The 10,305-nt window shown below is 53.4% G+C and overlaps 1 protein-coding gene across 1 annotated transcript; it reads right to left on the minus strand.

Annotated features, from left to right (window-relative positions):
- Positions 1-717: 717 nt before the first annotated feature.
- Nr2e3 (nuclear receptor subfamily 2 group E member 3) lies at positions 718-7,506 on the minus strand. The gene is made up of 8 exons (XM_005368484.2): positions 7,410-7,506; positions 6,798-6,924; positions 6,560-6,663; positions 6,242-6,463; positions 5,999-6,156; positions 4,977-5,217; positions 4,622-4,727; positions 718-896 (listed from the first exon to the last, which is right to left on the minus strand). The coding sequence occupies exons 1-8, from the start codon at positions 7,504-7,506 to the stop codon at positions 764-766; spliced, it is 1,188 nt and encodes a 395-aa protein (XP_005368541.1). The 3' UTR covers positions 718-763.
- Between the last annotated feature and the right edge of the window lie 2,799 nt (positions 7,507-10,305).

Here is a 10,305-nt window from a genome sequence, read left to right on the forward strand (position 1 = left end):
TCTCTGTGAGTTCAAGACCAGCCTGGTCTACAAGAGCTAGTTCCAGGACAGGCTCCAAAGCCACAGAGAAACCCTGTCTCGAAAAAAACAAACAAACAAACAAACAAACAAAAAAAGATCTTGTCCTCATCTCTTCCACATCTACAAGAAGAAAGCCTGGGACGCGGTTTTCTGGTTTTATTTTAACTGGGGTCAAACAATACAACAAAGTGCACGGATTTTAGGTGCTCTACGAGTTTTAATGACGATCAGTTTGTCATCCAGATCAAAACAAAGGGCGTCCCTAGTGCAGGAGGCTGTTCCCCTCTTCCCGCCCACACCCAGAGGTGACTGCTGACTCTTACCACACTTCCAGTCTTATCTGCTGCTTTTTCTTTTCTCATTTCCTTTATTTTCTCTTCTTTCCCATCTTCTGTCCTTCCCTTCTCCCTCCCTGGTCTTGAACCCTGTATAAAAGTTACTCGTGCCTGGCTTTTGTTAAACGTCTAGCCTATGGAATTTCCCTTTGTGGTCACGTGGACCCACTGTTGATCCCTCTAAGGTTTTCCTATGAATATAGCGCAACACATCCATGCACTCTGCTGTGCAAACAGAGCTAGGGCTGTTCCGAATAAGACGGCTATGATTATCCCAATAAAGTATTTTGGGAGAAGTTTCTGCCAGGTACAAATACCCACATGTGGCATTGCTGGGTGAGAAAGGCAGGAAATACTTAGCTCCAAGAGTGTGTCGCCCAGGTGTACACACTTGGCCCACCCGCCCACTAGTTTTTGAACATATCACAAAGCAGCTTCTCCATCGGCGTGTTCCCTATGGTCTTTCGGAAGAAGAGGAGCTCGATGCGCTCAGCAGTGATGAACCTCAAAGACGGGAGCAGGAGGAGCAACTTCCCAAACCTGAACAGGAGAAAGGATGCTGTCAGGCTTAGGGCTAGCTGCTGAGCAAGGCGGTCCGGGAGGAGGGAGGCGTGCCCAGGGCCTGCCAGGGGCATTTCAAGGACAGACCCCTGTGTTAGACGGCTCACTTCCATCTTCCCTCTGGTAGGAGCATGAAAACAGGGCCTCGAGAATATTGTCCATTATGTGTCAAGACTATAGAATGAGAAGTTACTTCTTTGCACGTGTATGTGGGGTGTGTGTGTGTGTATACACTCTTGTTGAGAGCATTTCTCTCTCTCTCTCTCTGTGTGTGTGTGTGTGTGTGTGTGTGTGTGTGCTTATCTGTTCAGGTGGAAGTTGAGGTCAAACATCTTCCTGGCTCACTCCACTTTGTTTTACTGAGGCAGGGTCCCTTGCTGAACTGGACGCTGACCGATTCTGGCTAGTCCAGCTAGCTAACTTGCCCCAGGGAGCCACTGCATCAGCCTCCCAGTTCTGGGATTAGAAGCACTGCCAGGTCTGCCGGCCTTTGTGCCAGGTCCTGGGTCTGAGCTCCAGTCCGGTCTCCATGTTGTGCAGCCATCTCCCAGCCTGTGAGCCATTCCTGATAGCTTTTATAGATTTATTCATTGATCATATGCACAATGTAAGTTATATTAGTTTTACGTATAAGAATATGAATTCCTGTCTGTGAAACACCTATGATGATAGTAACTACTACGGAAACTATCTGAAGTCAAGGGAGAAAAAAAAAATCCAACCTAGCTTCAAGTAAGAACCATTTGTTAAAACAGAGGTCCCAGTGCAAAAAAACAAAACAACAACAACAAACAAAGAAAAGAACAAAAAAAAAATCAGAACCAGACATCCGTGGGAGGAAGTCATACAGCTGGGGCCACCAAGATGCTGTGCTCCACCGAGACCTCTGCTTTCACTGGTCTAGGGAGGAGGAGAAGGAACTGTGAAGTCTGAGAGTCACTGCAAACTGTGGGTATGGACCTACCTGGTAGACAGTGATAGGTGATTGCCTCATGAATGGACTTTTAAAATTAAAATAGAAAATAGACACCAAAATGGAGACTGAGGATATTATAACTCATTAGATAGAAATTTTTTTTTGTGGTTTTGTTTGTTTTTTTAGACAGGGTTTCTTTGTATAGTCCTGGCTGTCTTGAAACTCATTCTGTAGACCAGGCTGGCCTTGAACTCACAGAGATCCGCCGCCTCTGCCTCCTCAGGGCTGGGATTAAAGGCAGGCGCCACCACTGTCATTTGGCCAATGGGCTCCAGTCCCAGTAGCTTGTAGCCTATGTGTGGTTGAACAAACCTGCCATCTTCCTAGTGCTTTGGAAGGAGAGGCAGGAAGATCAGGAGCTGAAGCTTACCCCAGCAGCATGGCGAGTTCAGGGCTAGCTAGGACAATATGAAACTTAGTCTTAAAGCAGTGTGTCAGAGTGGATCATACAAAGCAAGTGTGGGTTTTAGTGTCTCTGTGTAGGCTGTGCTAAGGTACATTGACCCAGAGACTGGAGACCCTGCAGTGATACTTAGTTCTGCCTGGAGCAATTAAAGGGCAAAAGTAATCCCAAGAGTCTGTGTGTGCAGAGGCCAGAGATCATCTTCTTCAATCACTCCCCACCTTATCTATATTTTCTGTGTGTATGTGTACACATGCCTGTGAGTACACACACACATACAATGTATCCACATCCGTGTGTTGGAGTATATACCCACAGAGGCCAGGAGAAGACACTGAGCATCCTGTACATCCCTGCTTTCTTCCTTTGAGATGAGGTTTCTTTCTGAACCAAAACCTTGTTATTTAGGCTGCCTGGACAGAGAGCTCCTGGGATCTGACTGTTTCTGCTGCCCAACACTGGTTTTTATTTATTTAGCCTGCTTTACCTAGCATTTTCAGCATTTTCACATGGGTGCTGGGGATTTGAACTCATGTCCTCATGCTTGCACAGCAAATGCTCTTATCTACTGAGCCATCTCCCTAGCCCTTCCTCCATGTGTCTTGAGACATGGTCTCTCAACTGAACCTGGAGCTCCTCAGTTCAGCTAGGCTGGCCGGCCAGTGAACTCCATGGATCCACCCGTCTCCACCCAATTCAGTGCTGGGCTGACAGACACATGCCACCATGCCTGGCTTTTGTGTGGGTTCTGGGGATGCATACTCAGGTCCTTAAGTTTGCTTGGCAGATACTTGAGTAGTTCCCCCTGCCCCTACATAGAAAACCTTCCTCAGTATTTTTTAAATGTGATACATGATCAGGTGCCTCTGAGGGGACCAGGGAGACCCCTGGCTTCTGGATGTCTGTGTCAGGGCTTAGCGCCGACATTTCACCATGCTCTCTGCTCCTGCACCACATGGTGCTAACCTTGCCTACTGGAGAGGGGCTTCAGGATGCTCCTGCCGCCAGTTCTTCGAAAGAATGTAGATAATGTGGTCTAGAATGGTCCACAGAAGCCTGGCTGAGTGGGATAAACCAGCTGATGTTTCAGTGTCTTTCCTGATGTTAAACTAAGTCGGGACCCTCCACCTGTATCTACCACCACCACCCAGCCTGTGCCGGCCACATCCGTGTTCACTCATGCCTGACTTTTCTGCATACCATCTCCGTGGTATACCTTCCACACTTCCTCCAGAGCTTGGCAAGCTCCTTCCAGACTCTCAACTTTCAAGTTCTGAAAGCCCATTGCTCCCAAATGCATCTCTTTGCTCCTTCCCTGCCTTTAGCCAAGGGTTAAATCTGTCCCTTTCTAATTCCCAGAGTTCCTCCCTGTTGTCTGTCTCCTGCTCCCTATGGTCACTCCCCACGGCTATGACCGACGGAATCTCCCGGAGAAGTTGCTGCTCTGCCTGTTGTGCCCACAGCCACAAAGTCTGCATGAGATCCAGTCCTGGGCATGACGCCTCCTCCCACAGACTCTCTGGTGTTCCCCTCCACCTCTCTCGTCAATGTGCCTTCAGTGGCACGCCAAGCTCTAATCGGGCTGGTCCCAGGGCAACTCTCTGCCTCAGTCTCCCACCTTCCTACCAGCAAGACTCTTTTGATCCTTCTTTTTTTTTTTTTTTTTTCGAGACAGGGTTTCTCTGTAGCGTTGGAGCCTGTCCTGGAACTCCCTTTGTAGACCAGGCTGGCCTCGAACTCACAGAGATCCGCCTGCCTTTGCCTCCTGAGTGCTGGGATGAAAGGCATGCGCCACCACCGCCCAGTCTCTGTACTGGACTCCTGCCTAAGGATGCGTACTTCTGGTCTCTACCTTTACAGATAAGACTTTCTCTTCTCTTTAGACCCTATCCTGGGATGGAGACAAGGTCCCTGTCAAAGGCTAGGGTCATAGAAGGGCACACCTGCGAGCCCAGCACTTGGGAAGTAGAGACAGGAAAACTCCAAACGTAAGACCAGTGTGGGACATAAATTCAAATCCTGTCTTTAAAAAGTAAAAATTTAAAAGTCTGGCCTTTGCTATCCCTTCAGATACAAGTCACTCTCCACGCCTGGCCCGGTGATCCTTGTCTTTCATGTGACTACACGCCGAGCACCCGTCCCTGCAGCTTCTGTCTTTTGGTGCTCTCCTGGGACCTGGCACTGTGTCTGTCCACAGGAGATGTTGGGCTGACTGAGCCGTTTATCCTGTCTAAGCAGGGAAGCCCAGAGATGGTGCGGGAGAGGCAGGTAGAGGGAGGGAGGAAGGCGAGGAGGGTAGATGGATGAGTAGGTCATTACTGTCACCTAACAGGCTGGCTGGGGTGGTGAGCCTTGCTATGCTGGCTGAGCATCACTTGGGACTGGTCCTGCAAAGCCTCCACATGCTCAGGATCCTTCAGGCCGCGCGTCTCTGGGGAGAAGCAGAACCAGTGAGCTCCCTTCCAGAAGCCTGCCCGATCCCACAACACCCAAAGTATCAGGCCACACTGTTTTCTCTGCTCCCCCCTTCCCCAGAGGAAGACTATCCATCTATACCCAGGTGGGTTTATGAGGGGCCTAGCAGAAGGAGGTCACCAGAACCCCTGAACCCCTCTTCCTCCTCTTTTTTCCCCCAAATTCCCAACCTTGTCTCTAGAAAACTTGGGCCAGGGCTCAGTACCGGGTTTGAAGAGGACCAGGGCCTTCATGCAGGCAAACTCTGTGGGGTCTACTGCCAGTGCACGGAACCGGGAGATGGTCTCCTGCAGGAAGCGCATCTCTGCAGTGGCCAAGACCAGCCTGCTCTGAGAGCCTCCGGAGGCCTCGGGTGGTGCCAGCAGTGGGCAGCTATCCAGGGGCAGAGACCATTGTATGGCTCCAAGGAGGAAAAGTTCATTCCACGCCTCTTCCAGCAAGATTACCTGTTATCAGAAAGGGTTCAAGCGTCAGCACAGGTACACAGTTCCTAGTGGTCCCCTGCCTGCCACTTTCTCCAGGGACAAAAGGGCTGCTCCTAGGTGCCCAGAGTCTCCTGTCCACTGCCTACACAGGCTCTGGCTCAGCTATCTACATAGCTACCTAGGTTTCCAGATGCCTGTGGATTCTCTCCAGAGCTGTGGCTGGGCCATTCAGGATAAGCCTAGAGCCCAGGGATGCTGGACAGCCTTCAGGTGATTCCAAGAGTGAGTTCAAGAAACTGGGTGACTTTTCAAGCTGTTCCCTCCAAACACACAGCACATCTGGCAGTCACTCTCTCCCAGATCAGTGTGAGATCTTTGCCTGCTCAATGTGGAAAGGCTGGGGTGACACTCAGGCCTGAAGTAATGGAAAGTCTGCACTCTAAAGGTACCAGGGTTAGCCACTTTGTTGTGCGGGGTATGCAGATCGCTGTCTCGAACAGAATGGCCATCGTTCAGGCAGTGTGCGGAAGAAAAGACAATGGACCCAGAGAGCCACAGGTCTTACTTTGCATCCCAGGCTCTATGCATCTCGGGTGCACATCCTTCCCCCAGAGACATACATACTTACTTACACTGCCCTGACCATTCCCAACTCAGAGACACATGTACCCCTCGGTCACCATCTGAGTTGTGTAAGCCTCCATCCCTCACCAGCCCAGGACTATATGTTCCCCCAAGCTGGCTGGCCTATGACTTTCGACTGTGTCTGGTCCAGCTCCAGCCGGCTGGCTGTGTGGTGTACCTGATCCCGGAAGGGCAGGTTGGAAAACACAGGCAGGTTTTTGGCCCATTTGACGGCCATGAATAGTAGGCGAGCTGATGTCTCGTGGATGCCATCCAGGCTGCAGGGAGATGCAGGGAACTCGGGGTCGTTGCTGGTGACATCAATATTCTCTTCAGCTATTGAGGGAGGAGGTTGTGGTCTTAGTGCCCACTCTGCGGAAGCCGGGGGAGAAAGGTCCATGCCCACTGCCCTTCCACTTACCATCCTCTGGCTCCAGCTTAGCACAAGTTTCGGCGGTGATAAGGCTGGCCATAAAGTGGTGGCCCATGGCTCTGGCTGCCGATGAAGACGTGGGGCCTTGGGAACTGGGCCCTGCCAAGGCAGGGGAGGCCGCCAAGGGCTCAGGTCGGGGATCATTGCCTGTTTCCATGCTGTCCAGCTGGACGTGGGCCATGCTTCGGGGTTGTCGTTCATTCTGCACAGCTTGGAAGGCAAGGAGACTCAGGACACCCCAAGGGCCTCGGCAGTGCTACTACCTGCTCTACTGCCTTTTCCCACCCCGCTGGGCCCACCACTCACCATCCTGGTTCATGCCTGCTTGTAGGCACTTCTTCAGTCGGCAGGCCTGGCACTGGTTGCGATGGGCCTTATCCACTGGGCACATTCCTGCCCCCACCTGGCATCTGCGGAGGACAGGGAGCTCCTGGGGGCCAGCGTCATGCCCAGGCCCTAGGCCTTGAATCTGGACATTCGCTTTCCCCAAACAACCTCCACCTGTGCTAAGCACACTGGGGCAGGCCGGCGGAGCTGGCGGCACCTGTAGATGAGCCTCCGCCTCACGCTCCTCTTGAAGAAGCCACTGCAGCCATTACAGGCGTAGATGCCATAGTGCTTCCCGCTGCTGCTGTCTCCACACACGCGGCACTGGAGTGAGGGGCCCACGCCTGAGTGGGGAGACAGGACTGGACTGAGATGGCTGCACCACCCCCCATTCATCCTTTTCCAAGTCTTCAGGTTCCCACCTTCCCAATCTAGACGGTCATGCTACTCCCATCTGGAAAAGCAGCTTCCCCACTGTGGCATCAATCCCTCCTCTTAGCATCTCCGCTCCCTTCACAGCCTGTTTCCAGCAGACATCCACGCTGCCTCCACTCTCCCAGCCCCCTTCCTTCCCTGTGGGGGGCTGCAGGCTTTCGTGAGAGCAGTCATAAAACACGCAAGAGCACCCATTGCCTTCCTCAGCAGCTCCACTGTTTGGTCCTGATCCGTGGGCCTCTGAGTTTCTAGGACTTTGGGGTTGTCAGCAGACCCCTTCATGCTCACTACAGCCTGGGGACTGGGACCAGATGGCTCCAGCTTCTCTCCTGGCCCTGGAACCTACTGCTTGTAGTCTCTTCCTCAAGGGCCCATACCTCACCTCCAGACATACCTGTGGGATCCTCTCCAAGGCCCCACCTGCCCGGGGACTCCTTCTTGGAGGCTGTCACAGCCACGGCCACAGCAGAGGCAGCCACTGTAGCGCTCATTGGGTACGGAGGTCCCAAGGGCAGCCTGTCAGCTGTCTGTGAGCAGCTGCCCAGCCCAGCCTATATCTCTGTCTACTGTGTCTGTCGGTGCCCGGTTCTCCTCTGCTTCCCTCCCGTGTGAGTTAGGAGCTTTTCCTTCTGGAGCTTGGCTCTGGGTCCAGACTTCTCCCAGCACAGCTCTGGATGCAGTGTGTGATCCTCTTAATCTTTACTGTCTCCACAGGGGATCAACCGGCCACACCTGCAGCCTTACCCAGGTGCCCCGGGAGCCGCTCAGTCCTGCTGTCTTCACATCGACTCCCAGGCTGCCCAACATCCCGGTCCATTCTTTGCTGTCACTGTTCCTGCACACACTGCACAGGACAAAGGAGCCCGGCTGACACTGCATGCGCTCGACTATTACCCAATGACAAATCTTCTGAGGGGGGCCTGTTGTCGACCCCACCTTCCCAAGGACTTTAAATGTTTTTAGTGACATTTGCTATGTATTTGAGGCATGGGTGCCTGTGTGGGTCCCTGACCCTGGGTGCTTACTCACTTCGGGTCCTGGGAGGCCCGCCCCCTGTCCTGATAAAGGACCGTGTGGGGCCCGTGCTTTGGGGACCTGCCCTCTGGAAGGCTGGCATCAGCAGATGTGTCTCTGTTGTCGAGTGGAGGGTGTTGGGTAGGCTGGGGCCAGTGGAGAAGCTGGTGGGCATTTCCCCATGGCATGATGCGGTGGGACACAGCTGTCTGGAGCAGGTTCTGAGTACTCAGGTGGCCTCCACCTCCTCCCCTGACCTGGACTCCAGTGCCAGGCAGTCTCTCTGCTGAACCCGAGTCCCCCTACCCAGCTTATACCCGGGATGGTTGGAGGGTGACAGAGTGAGAGTCTGTGCCACAGGAAGAGAGGTGAGGGCAAGGGTAGGTCCACCTCCACGATATCCCTGCTGTGATGGGCCATGCTTCTCTGAGCAAGTGACTGTCTCTATAAGCCTTGCTTTCCTCCAAATGCATGTCTTCCAGGGTGGCTGGGAAAAACGAAGTTAAATAGTACCGAGAATGTGTTTTGGAACCTGGTACTAAGAAGGCTGAAGCGGCACCCCAGTGAACACCCCGTCCTGTCCCTGCCAGTCTACCCTTTGCCATCTTCTCCCTGGGCACAAGCAGGGCAGGAAATAGCATGTTGGTCTGCAGGGGAGGGGAGTCCCATCCTCAGCCGCCCTTGCCTACAGGGTGGGGTAAGGCATTAGAGCCTGGGAGCTTCTAGAGGGATCATGGAGTTAAGGGAACAGAAGGGTGGGGCATGGCCCCCTAAGTGGGGCTAACCCTCACTGTGACAGGGAAGCACTATTGGGGATTTGGAAAGTCAGCTCAGGGGCTTTGCAGGGTGATCCACCGAGGCCCTGAGCCTCTCGCCTGCCCTCTCTGTCCTCACTCCAACCCAGGCTGGAAGCTCCCGTTAGCAGTCAAGCCAGGGTATTACCGCCCAGGTCTGTACTCAAAACATGACATCAGTGTCACACATCCAAAGGCCACCCTAGGAAGGCTTCCATCCTCTTTGTGGGCAGTCTCAAAGGCAGACATTCACGGCTTCCGTGACAACTCCACGCCAGGCTCTCACCAGAGTCTCTGTCCTCAGCTCCTCACCCAAGATCTTGCCCCCACATCCCACTCATCCCCAATTGACCCACGCAGACATGTAAGTGGGGCCCAAGGACTAGGCAGAGGGACCAATCAGATGCAGGGGTAGAACGGGTCAGGCTGAGCTGAGGGTGTCCAGCCAAAGAACCAATGCGGAGGGCAATGGAGAACCCGTGGGTGTGGAAGGGACGGTGGGGAGGAGGAGGCAAAGATGAAGTCTGGGAGCTCTGGGAAAGTGTTTGGAGACCTCTCACACAAACCACCCCCTCACTGTGACCCTGCAGAGAAGCTGACACCGAGCCTCAACTCAGAGCTGGTAGACTGAGTCAGAGAGGCCCAGAGTGGGGAGGTACACAAGCCACACAGCTGTGGAACAGTAAAGAGGGAGGGGCAGAGCTGGGTGTGAACAAGTGCAGGTTCACCCCAGAGTCTCACAGTGAGACACCGGGGTGAACTTGTGGCTGGAGGCGGGGCCAGATGAAGGCAGGCCCCAGGGCGTGAAGCGTGGTGCCTGACCAGCAGTAAGTCTGGCAGCATTTGCTGAGCTAGGTGCACATCTCCTTCCTCAGCTCTAGAGCTGGTGGCTGTGTCTTGGGGATGGATGGGAGGTGTTCTGTCCGTGGTTAGTGGGGTGGAGGGAGCCAGGGTGAGGCCCACACCAAAGGGAGTTTTTTTTCTTCTCTCCCAGGTGGCCTTGAGCCTCTCATTTGGGACTGACAGTATAGAGGCGGGACCGAGGAAGGCATAAAGTCCTAGGTCGCCCCAGGGGAACCTTGGGGAGGCTTCGTGGCAAACTGAGCCCAGCAACAGGAGTTTGAGTAAGGGGGTGCCTAAGGGGCACCCCTACCCATCCCTCCAGACCTGCTCAGTATCCCCTCAACCTGCCCATTCTCTACTGCTAGGTCTCACGCAGGGCCAGGCCCTGTCCTTGATGTTGAAGCTTCCTCTGGGTCTACTTTCTCTCTTCTGTCCCGATGGAAGATTCCAGAAATAGGGTTAGAGTTTAACTTAGAATCTGGTCAGAAGGCATTTAATGGACAGAAGTTCTGTTTCTGAATTTGTCTCCCCGACATTCATCTTTGGCAAGCTGGGCTCCCTCAGAATTGAGCTGAGCAGGAGAGAACAGTAAAATGGTGAACTGACAAGAAAGACACCGTGTGGGGTCAGCTGAGCCTG

Source organism: Microtus ochrogaster, unplaced genomic scaffold (genome assembly GCF_000317375.1).
Source record: "Microtus ochrogaster isolate Prairie Vole_2 unplaced genomic scaffold, MicOch1.0 UNK33, whole genome shotgun sequence".
NCBI lineage: Eukaryota > Metazoa > Chordata > Mammalia > Rodentia > Cricetidae > Microtus > Microtus ochrogaster.

Bases quoted from the DNA above. Each gene is read 5' to 3' on its own strand.
- Nr2e3 (XM_005368484.2), bottom strand. From the start codon at position 7,506: ATGAGCGCTACAGTGGCTGCCTCTGCTGTGGCCGTGGCTGTGACAGCC. The intron at 5,218-5,998 runs GTACACCACACA...TTCTGATAACAG, and splicing joins ACCTGCCCTTCCGGGATCAG to GTAATCTTGCTGGAAGAGGC. The intron at 4,728-4,976 runs GTACTGAGCCCT...GCTTCTCCCCAG, and splicing joins CCTGGTCCTCTTCAAACCCG to AGACGCGCGGCCTGAAGGAT.